This window comes from Vipera berus (assembly GCF_964194415.1).
Source record: "Vipera berus genome assembly, chromosome: 3".
NCBI classification, from domain to species: Eukaryota; Metazoa; Chordata; class Lepidosauria; order Squamata; family Viperidae; genus Vipera; species Vipera berus.
This window is the reverse complement of record NC_138204.1, coordinates 170,667,654-170,689,132: the sequence shown is the minus strand read 5'-3', so window position 1 is coordinate 170,689,132 and position 21,479 is coordinate 170,667,654. Positions and strand designations below refer to the sequence as shown.

General features: G+C 33.5%; 1 protein-coding gene across 4 annotated transcripts in view; it reads left to right on the top strand.

Moving 5' to 3' along the window:
* The window catches only part of SS18 (SS18 subunit of BAF chromatin remodeling complex), a 30,822-nt gene extending 17,614 nt beyond the window's left edge, over positions 1–13,208 (top strand). Inside the window, exons 5-11 of one of the 4 annotated variants that reach the window (XM_081326168.1) lie at positions 2,634–2,855; positions 4,300–4,467; positions 4,941–5,045; positions 7,184–7,276; positions 7,962–8,078; positions 10,332–10,465; positions 12,002–13,208. In XM_081326168.1, coding sequence (XP_081182294.1) covers positions 2,634–2,855; positions 4,300–4,467; positions 4,941–5,045; positions 7,184–7,276; positions 7,962–8,078; positions 10,332–10,465; positions 12,002–12,028 — 866 coding nt within the window. In that variant the 3' untranslated portion in view covers positions 12,029–13,208. The remainder of the gene's footprint in view (positions 1–2,633; positions 2,856–4,299; positions 4,468–4,940; positions 5,046–7,183; positions 7,277–7,961; positions 8,079–10,331; positions 10,466–12,001) is intronic. The other 3 variants (XM_081326170.1, XM_081326169.1, XM_081326171.1) reach the window with 3 other exon arrangements.
* Positions 13,209–21,479: the final 8,271 nt, after the last annotated feature.

Here is a 21,479-nt window from a genome sequence, read left to right as displayed (position 1 = left end):
TGCTCTTAACTCTTGTTTTATTTCCTTAAGTGGGAAAAGTTGTAATCAGAATTCCTATAAATTTTCAACAGCAAATTAAATTCCTACGCTGTAAATCTAAGCATAGTTTCAGAAGAATTAATTCTCAAACATGAGTCTTCTGAATAAACTGGCTTAACATTTCTTATAATATTCATGTCCAGCTAATGAGCCCCAGATTTCTGTCGGTTACATTTTTTTCAACCCAAAAAGGAATATTTTAGTTTCATCATAGGAAGCATTTTAAAATATATGTACATCCAATTTAGAACACATGCACACAAAAAATAGGGTTCTTGTAATTTTAATCTTTGTGCAGCCAAGAAACAGATGTAGAAGGAAGAAAAGCTGTGTGTTTGTCATGTCAACCAAGCAGCTAATTTAAGTTATTCTATATAGTCATTTATATAGTTATAGTTGGTTAGTTTTTACCAATTATAAGTTTTACCAATTATAAGATGACATATTCACAGTATAAAAAATGTATCTGAAATCATACCTTCAAAACTTTAAGATATTTTTGCATTGGTTTCTGTTATTCTTGTTTGCTTGCAATATTATCACTTTGTAAAAGGATGCAGTCCAAGAAAAACCTAGTGAATTACTGATTATCATATTTATTTTTTGTTAAATTTCTAGTCCTAGATTGATTGAATCTTCTGTAAGGCAGAAAGACAGGTAGTCTTTGTCAGTTGTCATGGTGATGAAAAAGTAACTTAACAATAAATTTATAAGTCTGTAAAGCAAAGGAAAACTGAAGTAAGATCATAAATAGATTTAGTGACAGTTTCCCTAACAAGTTGCCAGTCACAGTTGCGATTGCTAAATGAGGACTACTTGTAGTAGTTAAGTATAGTTTTACCCTAAAAAAAGAAATATCCAAAAATGTGTTCAGGTAATATTCTAATTTCTCTTTGAAATAAGCAACATATTATTGAACAATGTACTGATTATTCCCACTTGTTCTTCCTATCACAGTTTTAAGATTAACAAGCAAGGGGAGCTATGTCATCCAAATCAAAGGCTTGTTCTCAGAACAAATTAGGGATAGAAGCTATGGTTTGTTTTCTGATTTTTCTGACTTGTTCACTAACTTAAATTAATTCCAATTTGCCATATTCTCTGAACCATACTTTGATTTCATTCAAGTTCTTAAAAATTCAGTATAGAAATAAAGATAATCCTAACTGAGACCAGAATTTTCATCACTAAGCTAAATGGTCGTTAGGTGAAACATGACATGACACATCACTTAGTGAAAATAGTTTTGGTAGTCCTGGTTGCATTTGTTAGATCACAACCATGCTATCGTTAGCTAAGGACCTTCCGCTTCTCCTTCAACCCCCCACCTGCCTGTTTTTCCCTATTCTATCCTTTTGACTGCCCTGTTACACCCAGCTGACCACCTCCATCTTCTTTCTTCGGCTGCTGCTGAGGTGTGCCTGGCAGAGGGCCTCACAAATGGCCAGGAGCTACCTTGGCTCTGTGTACCTTCTCACAGAAGACAGAGAAGGTCAGCTGGAGGCAGCAATGGAGTTGAAAGCAGCCAAACAGATAGAGATGTTGGGAGGGAGGGAAATAGGCTAGTGGGGGGGAATTGAGGCACACGTTGTGAAAATAATTGCAAGCAGGCTTCCAAGCACCAAAATTTTGATCACATGATTATTGTAACTTCTAATGGTCACTGAACAAAGGGTTAGGTGAGGACCATCTGTATCACTAATTTGCACTTAGAAATAAAATGGCCTCACCAGCATAATTTCCATTTATATTTCTTCCAGAAACAAACTTGTTGTTAAGCTAGTTGTTTCTGACGTAAACAACTCTGTTTTGAGTTTGATGAACTCAAAATGGGGTCGTTTTGAGCTTGAAATGCTTCCAAAATGTTTGAGGTAATCAATTTCAGATTTAACATAGAATGTTTGAACTCAGATCATGTTTGAGATACATACTTCTCTAGCAGTGCGTATATGAAAACATAGTATTGGACATTAAAGTTTCAGGGTAAACAGCCAAATATTCTTCAGGTATTTTGTCATAATTCTTGGCCAGTTGTCATGTGTATGAAGTTGGCAGGCTACAAGTTTGAAACCCTGGAAGACAATAGTATATGAGTCATGGTATATAATTTTGTTCAGTTTTATTTGATCAACTCTTGTTGTTAAAACACCAAACTATTAACTAAAGAGTATTTTTTTGTTTCCTAACCTGATTAGGAGATTGGGATGTTCATATTGTACCAGGTTAATAGTATAGCATAGAGAGTAAAAATGATAACATTCAATATAAAAATTGTTAGCTGTATATTTATGACCTACAGTTAAATTATTTGTACCTATTATTGCAGCTGCAATCTAGTTCACTTTCTCTGAGCAGTTTTCTGAGCAGTTTTAAAACTTCAAAATAGATATACTATCCATTCTGTAAATTTACTACTTTTTAGAATGGACCTAGTGTGAAAGGAGAACCTATTACTATTATATTACTATTGTAAATAACAGGCGTTGGGTTGAAAATTTATTATGATTATTCATAACATTTTTGAAGTATGAAATATTTTTTAGTTTTTAGTATTTATTTTAAAGATACCTTTCATTTTTTTTTGTTTTTTAAAGGACCTAACCATATGCCCATACAGGGACCTGGACCAAGCCAGCTTAGCATGACAAACAACTCCATGAGCATACCTTCAAGTAATCATGGGTCAATGGGAGCTTATAATCATTCAGTGCCATCTTCACAAAGTATATCTGGACAGAGTCAGATGACAATAAGCCAAGGACAACCTATGGCCAGCTATGGTCCCAGACCAAATATAAACATGGCACCAAATCAAGGTAAAGAAATAGATTGTTGGCTTTCCACTAAAAGTAGAATTATCACAAGAGGTAATGCTTTAACATTATTAAATTATTAAAAATATTTCTAAAGAGGTGGTTTATTTGCACTGATTTTACTCACTGAATGTTAACAGGTTAGCTTTTATAGTCAAGAAAAAAATAGGATGATTCTTAATTTTTTTCTATGGTTTTTGTTATAAAATTTGTCAATGATTTTTACTTATTAATGCCCCAAAAGTCTAGCATGTCCTTTGTAAGTGTTTCTGAGTGCTCAGAAAAAGTCTACATCTGCTTATCAGAAGTTTTATTGGTGGTTATGACAAAGATGGCCTTCTCTCTAGTTACTATCTTTGAGCAATCATTCCTTCTATGATATGTTTTCTGATTCTCTGGAGTTTTATTTTGATGTTAGTGGTTTTCACTGTGATGATTGTAAGCTTCTGAGTGTTTCTATGTATGCTGTGTAAAGTAAAGATACAAATGTTATTAATAGATATACACTATATAGAATTTAATTTTTGACAAGTCCCTTGTATATGTTATAGAACAAATTTTTAAATGTTTTTTCTCACTTTTACCCCCCAACACACTTAATTCTGCAAACAATTGTAAATATGGCAAGTAAGGAAATGAGAGAACTTGAAGTCTTATGTCCATTTTTTTGCACTCAGTGATTTTTTTATGAAATACAATTATAATTATAAAAATTATGAGAGCTTTGAATTAAGTCATAGAGTGATACAGCCATTATACAACATAAATTGGATATTATGTTAAATACAACAAATTTTCAAAAGGTTTCTTCCAAAACAGTTATGCTTAACGGGATAATACTTATATGTGGTCCAAAGGAGACTGAAACAATGATTAGTTTAGGTAAATAAAAAGTTGTGAAAAGCAGAGTGAACAACTGGGGTATTAGTTACTAAGAATTTAGAAACCACTCAAGCATTGAGATCAAAATCCAGTGATTCTATGAATATTATATGTCATAATACTTTTCTTTGTCATAAGATAAGAACATTTCAGATTTTTAATTTAATCTATACAGAGTAAAGTAAATTGTTCATGTCATACATTTTGAATGTGCTTGCAAAAATGCACATTTATTAAATAAGAGGTTATAAAAGCAAAATAAACCAGATAGTTTTATGTGAATCTCATAACCTCATGTTTCACAACAAAAACAAAACATGGATTTTGTAAATATGTTTGTATGTATTTAGCTTGGGACACATAAAAATGGCTTATTGTTTATTACTAAGGGAAAAGATATCCGTGATTATAGATTGGTAAATTATGTGCATTTTTCATGCAGAGAATCCTATGGCATATTTTCAGAGCTGGTTAAAACATAATAAATTTGGGTGCTATTGATAGAAATTAATATTGCAGAATTGAAGAAAAACATTAAACATTGCTGTGTTTCTTCTCATTGTAGGTCCCTTGATGCACCAGCAGCCGCCATCTCAACAGTATAATATGCCCCAGGGAGCAGGACAGCATTATCAGGGACAACAGCCACCAATGGGAATGATGACCCAAGTTAATCAAGGAAATCATATGATGGGACAGAGGCAGATTCCTCCATATAGACCTCCACAGCAAGGTAAGGTTTAAAAGTTGAACATTTTTTTTACTCTGTCCATTCAGTTTCTCTTAGTTGTTGCAGGCATAGAAACCCCCTTTGTCTCATTGCTTTGAGGCAAATTTTGCTTGCTATAAGCATGCCAACTTCTAGCCATTGTCAAATGTGTCATATTACATTCCCCTTCAAATAAATTGAGACTAAACTAATCACCACATTGCCAATAAATGTTGAAATCTATATTTCTGTCACAGAGGCCAGCTTAAATATATATTGTCTATATGTTTTGTGAAATGTAAATTCACATTTAGTGTATCATACCGTCAAGGTGCTCTCTACAGTACGTACATGTATTAAACACAAAGCATTAAGTAAACTTTCTGAAACACAGTGCTATGGGTGGGGGAAGTCTGTAGGCGAGACATTGAGAAATTAGTGAGCGTGTTAACATAAAAAATAAATTATTTACATATTGACTGGTTGTGGTTTTTCAGGCCCACCACAGCAGTACTCAGGCCAGGAAGACTATTATGGGGACCAATACAGTCATGGTGGACAGGGTCCTCCAGAAGGCATGAACCAGCAATATTACCCTGATGGTAATCTCTCATAATGTTAACTTTCCCATTTTATATACCTGCCCATTATTAGTGATACATACATAAAACCACGGTTGAGCAAAATTTTAGTTGTTAATCACTAGAATACTTTTATTTATTAACGTTTTCAAGTCGTTTGGATACCCAAAGGATAATATTAATTTATTGCTTTCTCAAAATATTTGTAGTTTAATTCAAATACCACAATACATATTTTTATAATAAGTCCCTCATTTTGCTAGAGACTCAAGGTTTTTTTTCCACACAGATGGTGGTTATATAATATCTCTGTTTATAATAGTATTTCACTTATAGAAAGTTGTTTTAAAATAAGATTTAACAGAAACGTGTCTACTAAAATAGATTTCATCCTAAAATCCTTAAAGGAGAAATTCTCTTTCAAAAGTATATTTTTTCTGCATATTTTTTAAAAAAGGAAAATTATCCCAAATTTATTCATTTATAAGATGTTTAACTGCACTTTTCATTCAGAGATTTGAAGTATTATACAAAGCAGTTCTTTGTAAACCTCTAGATTGGACTGAGAGAATGATTTGCCCTAAACTACATAATAAAATTTTGTAGCTGAGTCTTGTTCATTATCTAGATTTCCAAATCCAAATTCAACACTTTAATCTAGTAAACCACATTGTTTTGAAATGTATTACACTAAAAAGCACTACAAAGCAGTTAGAAATCTGATTCTTTGTATATCTTGATATACGAATGAGAGTTTTTGCTTAATTCAAAATTTTAAATTACATGTTTAAATAGTATGATTAATTACAAACTGAATAGATATGGGCTGCAGTTGTAAGAGATAGAATGACACTTTTATGTATTAAAATTCATGGTGGATAGTAGACTATTTTTTCAATGCAATTGAATGTAGTGGGTTCTGTCTGACTGTTTATAAAGTAAAATGTAGTAGCATAATTTTAATCAACTGAGGATGTTACATAAATAATTGTAAAAAGTATCCTAAGCTTTATTTGCAGCTAGGTAAGTTGAGGCAAGGTTGTGCGACTTGTGTCATCTCAGAGGTCACAACAGGCTTTGTCAAGGTCTATTTACAAAAGTAAGAAGACATTGGGCTGTTGAAGATAGGATTGGGGATTTTAAGAGATAAAATGGCTAATTTAAGCATCTGCATCAGTTAAGGCAGCCATTTTTGCTCTCAAAGCCCGTGAAGTGTAAATTAAGTCCCAGGTTTACAGAGCCATTCAGTCTGGGAGAGTTTGGGAGCTATAAAAGGAATGTTGGCAAGCTATAGGTACTCTCTGGGGCATACGTTTTGCACTTGCGAGCTCTGTTATATTTGAAATATGTGCAACACATAATGTATGAGTATAAAATATTGTTTATAAATAGCCCTTTCGTTGAGAAGCTCTTGAGAAGATACACTACAAAACAAACACAAATTGCTGTATAGCTGAATTAAATTTGTGATGCCCATCACAAAAAATTAAAAACAAAATACCTTAGCATAGGCTTTCAAGAAATGTCTTTTTCCCCCCAAAGCGATTATTGTTTTCAATAGTACAAATGAACTAGATTCTTACAGGAAGGTATCTGATTTGAATGAAAATGTCAAGCAATTCCTATTGGTAGATGACTGTATGGTATAGGATAGCCTCTTTTTTCTTTTTTAATTAGATTTTAGTTAATGTATTAGTATCTTAATGTGTCATGTAAAATCATAAAGGTTATTTAAAAGTTTATTGAACATTATATATTATAGTTCACATTGCTTTTAATAGCATACATTTTTGAATTGAAGATAAGTAGAACAGTGTTCAACAAAGTATGGTAATTGAATTCTTTGTTCATTGTAATTAAATATTTCTGTAAAGCATAAATTATTTCATAAAAACATTTTTACCCTTTATCAGAAGCTGTAAGGCCATTCCTTGCTGTGATGTTAGTAAAACTACTTCATTAGCTGATTTTTTTTTCCTTTTGTCACATGTTCATTTAGTAAGAAAGGAAATCCTATTGGTGAATCCTTCTAATTTAATTTGAAGGTTTTTTTAATGTATTTTCAGCTGACACTGATTTTTCAGTAAAATGAAATATTCATAGGGTTTTCACTCAGGGGCCATTAACGTTTCTTCCTGTCTCTTGTCGAATTGATGTAGGTCATAGTGATTACGGTTATCAGCAACCGTCGTATCCTGAACAAGGCTACGATAGGCCTTATGAGGATTCCTCCCAACATTACTACGAAGGAGGTATCTATATACCTTCACACACACATGCGCACATACATTCCTTTTCCTCTCCCCTTCCACAAAAGAGCAAACATTTCTTGCACAACATTAACTTGTTTCCTGCCCATGCAAAGCTCTTGTAGTCTTTTAGTTGCTGGCTGTTAAGAATTGCAGGGAACCAGTTTCTTGCAAACTTCTAAAGTTACAATTTTAAATTTGTTATTCTAACAGCAGTAAAATTATTATAACACTATTAGTTGATTTTTCAATAATATTTTTATTTGAACATAAACTCATTGGTCCAATTTATATTTTGTGTATATGTACACATACAAATATAGTGCCACTAGGAAACAGCTTGCTGATTTGTGTAGCTAGTTTGTGCTCTGTAGCTGTCTTTAATTTTGTCTTTTTTTGTTTGTTTGTTTGTTTAGCATAGTCATGGCCTTATCGAGTCATGACATCACGTTCCAGTAAAAGTAATACTCGTTTGGCAGAGATGTGAAAATACTGCAGTTTAGCCTTGCAAATTTGGCTTTAACTGCAGTTTGGCTGAATATCTTCTGTTTTGGTTTGTTTTCTTTGTTTTTGATACAAAACTGCATTTTCATTTTGTTTTTTTGTGGTGTTTGCTGTGCATTTAAAAAATACACGCACATGCAGAAGAAACAGCATTTAACTCTTTTTGCTTCATTTCCTATTTCAGGTAATGCTCAGTATAGCCAGCAGCAAGATGCATACCAAGCCCCACCTCAACAATCAGGTTATCAACAGCAACAATACCCAGGTCAGCAGGGTTATCCTGGACAACAGCAAGGTTATGGTAAGTAAGAGGATACACTTTTATAGGGAATCTTGAGTATCAAGCAGGGCTTTGGCCAACCTTTGTTTATACTCTTAGTTCCCTGTGTTAATGAAAGAGATACACAAACACATGCAGTAGTAGCAGTGGTTGGTAAGTCATTGTTTAGTTATATTCCATAGTTTTGTTTTGGTCCTTTAAATGTCAATTTACCAGTAACTTATATATTTGTAAAATAATAAAACAATTCTGCATGTATGCAAAATAGAATTCTAAAGAGGAATTCTAAAAATAAAAAAGAGTTCCCGTGTGTTGAGGATAGAAATGTGAAACTCCAGAGGAGAAAATGGGGAGATTGGATTTTCCCCCCTATTCTCTCCTACCTTTTTCATATTTTTATGAAAAAGAATTGAAAATTTTGAGAAAGAATTAAACGCTTTCTGAAATCTTTTCTTTTAGAACAATAAATGCAACAAGATGAGATATCCTTATACAGTGGTACTTTGGTACTCAGCTGCTTTGAAACTCATCACATTTGTTCGTCAACACATTTTGATGCAAAAATTTGGTCCTGATATTCATTGTTTGGTACTCAACGCACATGCTAGAACTTGTTGTTGGCTGCCTTGTGACTCACTACATTATTCCTTATGGGAAAAATTTGTTTGATTCTCATCATTTTTGATAGTCATCATGCCTCCCAGAACCAATTAACAATGAGTAACAAGATACCACAGTATAACTATCTTAATTTCCTCAAATGTTTTATAATAAATTGCAATAGGATTTTTATAGCATATTAGAACAGAAGAGAAGAGAAGAAGTTCTAAAATGGAAGAACAAGATTCCTTCAAAGAGTACATGTAATTATTTTCTAATTAGATTGTATTCTTACTTTTAACAAATACCAAACAAGGCATTGTAAGAATAATAAACCAAGCTATATACAAGTAGTTTTACTTATCAACCACTCTTTCAGTGACTATTTAAAGTTGCAAAGGCTCTGAACAGGTGGTACTTACAATTGTTTCTTGAACTGCTGAAGGGCCTGAATCATGATCACAGTTCCCTTGTGGCCATCTGATCATGATTCAGGTACTTGGCAAAACTTGCACGTTATGAAGGTTGCAGTGTCATGTGATCACCTGTGCAACCTTTCTTGTGAAAAGCCAATGGAGAAGCTGACGGGAAAGGTTGTAAATGGTAAGTCACACTCTTTCATACACACCCGGTCTTCTTGCATTCACACCGTTCACCCATTAGTCTTGCTTTGTTCACATAATTCACCCCCAGCGTTCTGCACTTGTGCCAACTACCCCCCAGTCTTTCTTTACTCACACTGTGCCATCCACACCCCTGGCCTTCCTAGTCTGCACTGGGCTTCCCGAAGTCTTCTCTAGCTTCCCCCAATTCCAGCATGACTCGCTTCAGCTCTCCCAGGTCCTCCCCAGGCTTCCTCCCTCAGCAGCATCTCACATTTCTTACTTGGTGCTCCCTCCACTTCCCACTTAATGAATTGGGTGTGCATTGGGATTAAAGGCAACAACTGGGATTGTCCTCATCAAGCAATATTGTCACGTGATGTCATGCTCTATCCACATCATTTAGTGATGGCACTCCCAGTCCCAATTGCCATTGTAACTTGAGGACTACCTATATCCTTTAATGTATGTTCTTAAAATTCCAAAGTCAACTTAGATCCAGAAGAGGTGATATCAGAATGATTATTGCATATATTAAAACTTAAGGAAAAATGGAGGATTTTTTCCCCGCAAGACTTCAAAATTTCTAGAAAGTTTATAAGAATCCATATTTGCATAATGTACATTTCTATCTGCATGCAGGTAGTCTTTGACTTAAAACCACTATTTGGGACCAGAATTTCTGTCACTAAGCAGTACAGTTGTTAAATGAGTCATGCCTAATTTTACAACCTTTTTTGCCACAATTGTTAAGCGAATCATGTAGTCATTAAACAAATCCAGCTTCCCCACCATTGACATTGCTTGTCAGAATACTATAAATGGTGATTGTGTGGCCCTAGGACACTTCAACTATTATAAATACGTGCCAGTTGCCAAGCACACAAATTTTGATTATATGTGCAAGGACCAGTTGTCAGTTTCTTCAGCACTGTCATAGCTTAAAATGGTTGTTAAATGAGTGGTTGTAAATTGAGGACTATAGCTAAATTCAGAATCTAGAGAAATAAAAATATAAAAAAGTTGTGTTTTAATGACTGAATTGCAGCAATTTCTGTATCAAATATTGTAGGTCCTTCCCAAAGTGCTCCAGGCCCTCAATATTCCAATTATCCTCAAGGACAAGGTCAGCAGTACGGAGGATATAGACCTACACAGCCTGGTCCTCCCCAGCCTCCACAACAAAGGCCTTATGGATATGACCAGGTACAGTTCTTGGAGTTACATTTTTTAATGAGTATTTAAAGTTTTACAGTTCAAATTCAAATGCTACTCTATATGAATGTATAAGCATTTAAAACAGTTTTAATAAAAGGTAAAATTAAGCATCACAAATGTACCATTGTACAAGTTCTCTTTATTTTTCAGGTAACCAGTTGAACACTAAAATCAGTCTTCAGAGCTAATAGGCATTACTGTTCATCTGCATGAGCTGATGAATTGTAATGGGTCCAAAGCAAAGATTCTGAGCAGTAGATCAGATTGTTGATAGTGCCATCACTGCTTATATGATTTATAATTTACTTTTGGTTTATTTCACTGTTAGCTGTGGGCAAAAATTGCATGCATGAGTAAAGGATCCCTGAGAAAAACGGCTCAGCCATCAACTTTCACCCGCAGCCAGTCTACCTCACAAGCCAGCATCCAAGTTGCTCCCTTGTCCTTCCAAGCCACCTATCACTGTTAAGAGATTTCAGATCTCAGCCTCAGTTCCAAATCAACCAATCACAGCTCACCTGTTGGCTTTGCCGCCAGGTTATTGAGTGAGGCAGGGAAGAAAGATCTTCCCATCTCCCTCTATACCAGGGGTGTCAAACTCACAATGTCACGTGATGTGTTGCAACACATCACAACTTTTTTTCCATTGCCGGCAATGGGGTGGGTGCGGTTTCGCTATGACGCATCTGGCCCACAGGCCGGTAGTTTGACAACCCTGCCCTACACCATGCAACTTATAGTTTTCAGAGAAGTGTACTTGGAAAGCACAGTGGTGTTGAAGCATCCACAATTTCTCAAAGTTTCATTCCTGTGCGGGGTCATGGGTCCCACCATTCTGTAAACTTGTCCATTTGAATTACCTTGGTTCAATAGTTATTGCCCTGTACCTTCCAATTTTGCCCAATTTTAGGTTACAAACAGTAAGAATATTAGTTGTATATAGATTGATTCTAAAAAAAAATTCCTGTACCAAGAGGGTATTGTGTTGGTAATAATGGGCTGTATATGGGCACATCTAATACTTTATATAAGTGAGCCAATGTTCAAAATTTCATCCTAGAACTTACAATATCAGTTTCCTAAATACTATTTATGCTTATTCTACCTGACAACACAGATAAAAAAAATCTATTTTTGAAGAGACTTATACTTACATACTCAAATTAAAAAGTAGACACAAAGAATAAATGCAATTTGTATTTAAAATGTTTTATAAAAAGCTGTTTTGGAAACCATATTTTGCTTTTTGGGGGTATTCTTTAATATTCATTTTTTTATATTCAAAGCAAGATATTTTTAAGAAATTTCCAGGATACAAAGAACAAAACAATGGAATTATGGAATTGTTTTTGAATAGTTGCCATTGAAATCAAATACCAATATATTGCTGAAGGTATAATTCCAATATCTTCACATGTGAAATAAAAATAATCCTATTTTAAAAGAAATCAGTGCTAAGAATGTATGTGTTTTACTTTTAGATTTTTGTCCTTTACTTACTATACTTTTTCAATTTATTTATAGGGGCAGTATGGAAATTACCAGCAGTGAAAACATAATTTAATAAGCAGTACCTGTTAGCACCCTCATGGTCTCTTTGGCATTGTCAACATCTTTTGAAGAAAATCTTCAATTGCATCTAATTTTAGAAAGAAAATGACAACCTTGCCTTGTTAATTTATGGCTGTATTGGAGTATATTGCCTATCTAGGTTAGCTTTTCTCAGCTAATTATAAACAAAAGTAATTGTCCTTATGGAAAAAAATACATCTGTACTCTAGATGGCAATATTGGACAGAAAATACACTCACAAACAATTTGCGGTGAGCTTAGAACTGTATATCAAAGAGTTACAGACTGAAGTATGTGAGCAGTACTGTATGTTTATGAAGGTTAAGGGAATTTAGTATTTTTCCAGAGATTCTTTTGTAAGAGAGAGGGGAAAATTTTTACAGCAGCAATATTTTATATATTTTTTTTCATGTGGAATATGCAAGGCAGTACACTACAGGCTGGCAAGGTCAGAAACCCAAGTAGATGAGAAATACAAACTGCGAAGTGATAAATTTGTGGGTGTGTATGCTGGCCTCAGTGTTGGATGAGAAGGCAACCATGTACTTGGCAGATCCTGATAAGAAGACTGCGTATCCCAACTACTGAAATGATGGAATTATCATGAAACCTAAAGCACTGTCTACTATAAAATAATTTTAGAACTCTTCGTGGAAAACTGTCAAATGGTTGTACCAGCGGAAGTTCACTTTACCTTTTCCTCTAATAACTCAAAACAATATGAATTTTTAATGGCCTTGTAATGGTTTCAAATAAACGAGCTGTGATCTTTTTTTGATTGCAGTAACAATGACTTTGAAAAAGTGTTCATTTAGCCTGATTTAAATTTACAAAGTATTTATAAACAAATTATAGATAGGTTGACATGTATTTTATTTCACAAGTGTATTTAACTTGTAGTACAATAATTACTATGTAACAAAGATAGTATAGCAGCTTTTGTAAAACTTGTCTAAACTTTCTCATTCAAGAGTGAATATCTTTAAGAGAAAATACAATTGTGTTTATGTCAATGTTTGTATTGGTTATTATGAGACCAAAAGTAAATTTTAATGTGTTTTTTTAAATATCAGTTCCCTTGTAAACTATAAATTCTGACCAATACCACATTAAAGAAATTTGCTATCTGGATCAAACAGATTCAGCAGGGAATACAAAATTCTTTAAGACTCTTCTACTGTATTTGAGGTGCTTTACTGAATTCTGTGTTGCAGAAGCATATATACATTCAGACAGATATTTGAAAATTTTATAAAATCAGTCATGTATCGGTATATTTTGATAGGAAAATAGCAGGAAGTACCTGAATTAAGACATAAAAATACATTCTTCCATAATTTTAAATAGAGAATATTTTTATGTCAATTAAAATCAAGTTTTGAACTGAAAATATGAGATTGATATGAATAACATGCTTTTAGATTCAGTGCCAATTTTCCACCACTGTGTACTTCATTGCTATTTAAAATTGTATTGCATCAACTCTTAACAGAAGAATAAATTATTTGTGATTTAATATCCTAATTGCTCTTTTAAATTTACTATTTAAATTTTTAATGAATTTCTATTTTATTTTTAGTGCTTTGTACTATAGGATAACTAAATTACATTTTTATTCTAGAATTTTATCACAATTGTCTCTGAGAATCATGATCTGTGAAGCTATAATCAAGATGACTGAATTAGATAAATGAGTTGAGACAAAATGTGTTGAATTCAATATGTTATAGATATGGCTTCTTGTTTAGAATATGTTTAACTGACATTAGGAAATAATTTCTAAACCATCTTTTGTTGTCTTAAAATTGCAGTTTTAATAAACAGAATTTCCTCTGGGTTTTCTCTCCCAGGGAATAATGCATTTTTGAGATTTAATTGTTTTATAAACAGTCCTATTTTCTTAAAAGTGTTTAATTGGTGACAAACATCTTATTCTAATAAGTTAAAATAAGTTAAGAGATAGCTCCATTTTATCTTATGTTTTAATTTAATTTGAAATCTGAACAAAGTGTAATATTTACTGTGTGATGCAAGTGGTATCCCCCAGAAATGGAAATTGAGCATCAAAATCTTACCTAAATTAAGTCATTCTAGTTAGAAGCAATCAGAAATAGGAAATAATACAAGAGAAAAAAAATGACAGTCTGTTTTCCTAGAGAAAAATATATATTCTTATTTCTTAAGAATAAGAGCATTATGGCAATTAATGCCATGTGTGTATATGCATGCACATATGTATATACTTGGACAAAACAAATACTCTTGAAGGTTTAAATCACTTGATCATGATTACAAAAGTAATTCTTCAAATTAATCCAGAAATTACTGCATTATTATATTAAGGAATGATGTTAATTTCAACCAAATTCTGGTTTTCGCACCAATAAATTGATGGCTACAGAAAAAGTCCATGCCAAGTAAAACAAATCCAACTAGTACATTTTTGGTATATGAGAATAATGCACAAATGGTTTTGTTTTCAAAGAAAATTACAAATCCTGATTTTATAAAAAAAAAATAGACATGACTTATTAACCATACAAAGTTGCATCTAAATAGAATATTTAGAGTAAAATAGAATAGAATAAAATAAAATAGAATAAAATAAATTGGCCCCTGGTCTTTTTTAATTTTTCCTATTTTTCCAATTACAATGTAATATTTGTTTTCATGAAGAGAAATCCAAATACACTAATATTGGAAATGTCCATTTTTGTGCATTACATTTTGGACCAGCAGTCTATCTCAGACAGTATAGCAAATGTTTAATCCAATTGGGTTTTCTTATTCCCTAGATATACTCTACAATTTCTTAGCATGGTGTTTTGCATAACAAAATTCTTAATTTGAATAGAAACACTTGTACCTATAGCATTTTCTTGTATGGAGGTAGTATGGGGAAGTTGCCTGTTTTAAATGAAGACCAAAGCAACTGGAGATAACTGGAGTTGCTTAGATGCATCTTCATCAGCACACAAACTACAGTGATTAGGTGATACAAACTGGAAAGAGTGTGGAGAAGAGCAATAAAGATGAGTGTGGGCTGAAATAGGAATGGTCACAGGAACTGGGTATATCTAGTCTAACAAAAAGAAGGACTAGGGATGACATGATAGCAGTCTTCCAGTATTTAAGAGGCTGTCAAAAAGGAGAGGGACAACTATTTTCTAAAGCACCTGAGGGATCTTGGAGTCTTCAAGTCCAGCCTCTGCCCAAGTAGGAATCCCAATATCTGCATATGTACTCCTTTCACACCTTTGCGTTCATATGCTAAAGAATGATAGTTTTCTGGTTTCCATTATCTGTCTCCAGAATCGTAGTGCTAGTTTTTATTTCAATGAACAATTTTATTGCAGCTCTGCTTTCAATCATAAATGGGCTATTTCTAAAATGAGAATAAAATGAATTTAGCCACCACAGTATGACAGTCTCTTACAGATGAAGAAAAAATTGAATAAATGTTTTGGTGTCAGATGGGCTTATTGTCACATTAAAATAGTAAATATGGTGTACACCCATTGAATAGGATTCTGAGAAATTATTACAATTGGATTTAATGTGCTATGTAAGCATGAAAGCAGAAACGTGATGCCTGAGTTGACTTACATCATCTTGACTCAGAATTTATTTTATGTAATTTTAGCTTGACCTTTTGCCAGAATTTTGCCTTTAGGTTTAGGATTCCTTGAGGCCATAGCAGAATTTAGATTTTGCAGGCTTCACAATATTTGAGGTTGGAAAACTTGAAAGAAGTCTATTTAAACTTCAGGTAGGACATGTCTCTTTGCTAACAAGAGAATGGTTTGGTATTCTATACAAAATAATTACATGGATTATATAAAAATGTTAAATAATTGCTGCTTTATTGGGCTATAGAGTTCTTTTTGTTCTATTTATGTTGTACTATCAGTCTGCTTAATATTTCAAAGTATTAAGCAAGAATGATCCACAGCCCTAGCAAGTACATTCTGTATTTTAACTGGTGTGAGACAATAGAAGGCAGAGAAGGCATAACAAAGGGCCAAATACAGAAATCACAAGTGGACAGTGTAGATACTGTAACTAATGCTCATTCCAAAGCTATCAATGTAATTACAAAAGTATAATTTAAAGCATCCTGCTTTCCTGGTTTGCCTCAAAAAAAAAGTAAGCTAGCTATGCAATTACAATACTTGCACATTTATCCGTAACTTAAATCTATAGAGACAGCAACGCCAGATTTCATGATATTTATACATACGTGATACAGTGATAAATGATAAGAGGGCAAGGAGGGTGCATCTGGATTTTATATTTTTCAAAACTGTTAACTTTGCTGGTGTGTGTGTGTATGTACATGCACAGATTTACTATAGTGACATTGCTCTCTTGAATTTAATGTGACTCACTTCTGATGAAACAAAGACTTACGGTAAGTTTTCTATGGCAAAGGGGGGGGAAAAAAGCATTGACTTCTTAATGTTTTACTGCAGCAGAATAAAATAACATTACAACCTGAACTTTTTACTTTTACATCTTCCCACTACTTTCATTTTCATTTCTGTTTTACACTTTGATGTGTTTAATAAAATGTTTTAAAAAGTTTTCTATGGCACATGTGTCCAGGTCTAAACATTCTGAGGATGCTTATGATATCTCTTCTTCACTTTATAAAAAACAGTTAACTTTATATTGCTAAAAGCTTTGGAGTCTGCACTTTTAGAGCTTTTGAAATATATTCTTTTCTATGTGCAGATTTTTTAAAGAAAAAAAGTACCATTCAACCCTTATGAAGTGGATTTGGTAAAATACATTTTAATGAAAAGCACCTAAGTTAAGTCCCAGTTTCAGAGCATACCATGACTCTTTACCTTTTGAAAGAAATAAAAAAATCTTACCATCATCTAAATTTTTTTCTATATTTCCTTTGTCACCACCTCCACAACAGGTGCTTATTTTAATCCATACAAGCTGGTACTTAGTCTTCACTCCTGCATAAACACAATCATTTTGCAAACATGTTCTAATATTAATTATCCCCTTGGCACCAAAAGTTAGGATTTCTTGATGCAGCCCACTAATGCAAAATGCATTAGTGCAGTTGTTAGCTTCAAGAATTCAGATTCAGATTCTCTAAATAGGGGTGTGGCGAGTAAGCTGTGCTACTAACTACTGTGATGTATGTGCTTTTTCTTGGGAGGGGGAGATTTCAACCAGTCATATTTTGATACAATTAACATTTATTTTGGAATTAAATGACTTGATCAAAATTATACTTAAATAATATTCATATAGTAATTTCATATAGCTTTGGTTTGTTTCTACATGAAACTTAGCCTGTTGGGTTGCTGTGAGAATAAAAATAACCTCTTAAAGAAGAAATACATATACAATCAATCTAGCCCAAGTTGATAAATATCCATTCAAAACTTGGTTTTATATGGTAGGATGAGATAGTTGGAATGGGGGCAGGGAGGGATAGTACCGTCTGCAAAACAGAATTTCTACTTTAAGTTTTTAGATTGTGCACCTATCAGTTTTCCAATGGTAAAGTTTCATGTAGAAACAAACCAAAGCTATATGAAATTACTATATGAATATTATTTAAGTATAATTTTGATCAAGTCATTTAATTCCAAAATAAATGTTAATTGTATCAAAATATGACTGGTTGAAATCTCCCCCTCCCAAGAAAAAGCACATACATCACAGTAGTTAGTAGCACAGCTTACTCGCCACACCCCTATTTAGAGAATCTGAATCTGAATTCTTGAAGCTAACAACTGCAGTAATGCATTTTGCATTAGTGGGCTGCATCAAGAAATCCTAACTTTTGGTAATTAATCCAAAATCATCCCAGGAACTTCATAGCTAAGTGGGGATTTGATCTGAAATCTCCATAGTTTTGTTCTGTAACATATTATATTTTTGAGACAGGTGGGAAGCATAATCATGGCATTTTTGTAATGTTTAATCGTAATTTCTGGCATGTGTTAAATAAATAATAGAAATGGATTCTATGGAAAGTGAGACAAATTATACAACACCAAAAATGTATAAAATCAATGGAAAGAATTCTCAAGAATTCATTATTAGGACATCTTTTTTTCCTGCAAAACATAACAGTATTGATAAGTTATTTAACTGATTATTAGATAATACAAATACTTGTTTACTATAATATTATTTATTCTGTCAGTTTCATTTATTTTTTCTTTATGGTCAATGTGCCATACAACTTCCATTTAAACAATTACTCTCTTTTTTGCCTTTCTCATTTAAAACGTGTTTAGAGGTTCTTTATAACCTAAGTGATTCATCAGTCAATACTAAGGATGTGACCAAAGGATCAGAGAAGGGTTTTTTTTTTGAGATCCAGATCCAGTAATGACATATTCAAAGATTCTCAAAAGAATAAAAGAAATTGGCAATTTTGCCTGCAACATAACAAACTAAATCATGTTTTTTTTTCTTTTCCTAGATACATTTTAAAGGCTCTTCAAGTAAGGATATAGTGTTTTAATGCCTTAATGTGAATAGTCAAATACAATATTAAGAAAAATATTAAGAAAATGGTCTAAGTATTTTTCTTGACAGGAGATTTTATGTAGAATGAGAATTGAACAATATTCAGTTAATAGGTAGAAAAAGCTTCTACATGTATAAAATTAACCTAAAGAGTTGAAATATTTCCCCCCCCCAAGCCATCCTGTATGTTTTATTTTTAGGCTGATCAGGCACAGGAGAGGGAGCAGATAGTGCCAAAGCTCAGATTAGAAATGAAAGCAAACCCAGAAAAGCTTTGAAAATCAGTAGGTGCTCACTTTCTACTGTGCTGAGTGTCACAGAAATACCTATTAAGGCACCATCTTCAAGCTTAGAAGAGCAGAATGAAGCAGTTAAAACCTTGGGCTCTGCCTATTCCTCCTACTTCTCTCATTCTTGTAGGAAGATAATCTTTGAGTTGGGTCCATAGTTTCTGCCTTTACTTCTTTTTGTATAAGCAATGCCAATGTTGGCAACACTTTGCTATTGATCTGATGGACAGAATAGAGCAACTAGCTCTACAAATGTGGCAACTCTGTTCTGAGACAGAGAGCCCAATGCCAGATAAAGAGTTATTTATTTAAAAGTTTTATATAGCCATTCTTCTTATGTGCCATAACTTTGAGTGGCTTGCAAACAATGATCTGACCTGGTAGGAAAAAAGTTTAGCGTTCTCTTTTAGCCTTCATGAAAAAACCCCTTAAAACCTGGTTATGCTAATTGGTATGGGATCCTGAAAGAGAAACCGCTGGCTGGAGATGGTTAGTACTAACAGACAAGGCACCCCACCTCTCCCCTCCATTTCCCCCCTTTTTAGCTTGTTTTAATTTTTGTATTTTGAATCCATTTTTATATTTATAATTGTTGAATGTGTTTTATCTTGATGTATGCCACTCAGAGTCACCTGGTCTGCAAGAAGGACAGCAAACAAATTTGAAAAATAAAAAATAATAAAATAATATAATAAAATAAAATTCCAATTTTGCTTAGATCATGAGTTCTTCCTTATGCCTGCTGATGACTCGCCCTTCAAGAACAGATACTTTACTGAATTACAAGTAACAGTCAATTTACTTGAACATAAATCTAATTAACTGTATTTGGCTATAAAATCAACCCTGATTCAATTTGAATTGGGCGTTCCAGAGTCAAAGAAATCAGAATTTATATTTCAAAATTTGATGGCAACCTGATTCAGTTCAGGCCTCTTTGAGTTTCAAGATTGAATCTGGAAAGAAAAATTGAGTAAGGACATTGGTTAAACCTAGATTGCTCTTCATGGGATGCTGTCTCTGATCATGAGTTTCTTGAAGTCATATTGCTGATTAGCAAGTATGGTTGTTCTGGGAAACTCTCATCTTGGATGCTAAAGTATGAGAAATACATTGGCAAGTTTGGACTCTTCTCAGCATGAGTAGAAAGAATGAAACCTTGTGGTAGCAATGTGCTAAAATGCATTGATTTGACAATGGAATAACTTGCAAAAATGCAGTATACTTTGCCTTCCTCTCTGAAACATACCAAACCATGTTCTGGAATTTACCAAATTAGTCTTCCATGGCAAACTATATCTGTTTGAAAAACATCATCTGAAATAGAATTGCTGCTGAACACTGTCTGCATATATAGCCAAGATATTTCAATGGAGTTTGGCTTGGACAAATGTGCCACATTTACTCTCAAACAAGGGAAAATAATGAAAACTGAAGGAATCAAGATGTCCTATGAAAATAACATTAAAAGTCTGGATAAGGAAGATTACTACAAATACTTGGGTATCCTTCAAGCTGACAACATCAAGCACACTGAAGTCAAGAAAAAGATTAGAAGTGAATACATCAAGAGAGTGAAGAAGATCTTAAAGTCCAAACTCGATGGAGGCAATACCATGAAGGCAATTTTCTATTCCTGAATTGACAAATTGCTCACGCCTCTACTTTTTCCCCTGATTAAATAGATTTCTAGATGAGGGGTGTGGCTTGTTAGCTATAATATGCATTGATTGAGGGACCAAAAGCAGAATGGCAAAAAGAGATACAATGTCACAGAGATAGGAAATCTACAGAGAACTTTTACCACTTATCCATATTTTTAAAGCAGTACCTGGCATCCACTCGTTTCCAAAGGCTTAAATGTGCCTCATACTTACAGAATTTTAAAGTAAGAAACTCTGAACCCATATTTAAAGTGTTGAGAATTACGGTGAAATCCAGTTGTGTTAACAGGGGCATCATAGAAATATTATATATATTAACATGAGAATTAGCAAAATTGGGGCTTATGAGTGGGCAGATTAATTAATTTGAGAACTAAAAATGAATTGATCCTCAAACAATGTTAGCCTTGCCATTCCTGGAAAGCTTGGCTGAGCAGAGTTTACTCAGATAGAAATTTTAATTGACCAGTTGGCTCAAGTCAATATCATAAAACACATCAAGCCACTCAACCTACCCTCACAGCATTTTTCATATAAAGAACTTAAGTTGCAATATTTCTATCACCTGTAAATACTCCAAAAACCAAAATACTTTGGAAGGCTGTAAAATGCTTGGAGCTGTTCAATTGTTTAAGGCATGCCTCCATTTTGATGTATAAATATACTTCAGAGAAGTAATTGTTGGAGGTGTGAATTTAGAGGCATTGACTATTCAACATTTCATGAAATACAGGCCACAAGGGTGCAGTGAGGTACAGGGAGAGTTAAGGATTTAATCTATGTCCCTTCTACCTGCTTTTTTGTCTAAAACATTGCATATTTCAGGTCATTTCCTTCTGCCTTTGTTCCAAGGTGCCCAGATAAAGCCCATGCTGTTTGACTGTATTCCTGGTAGGATATAGTTAGCTAGATGCTAGGCTTCTACAATGTAGAAGTAAGCAATTTTTAAAATAAATATCCCATTATAGT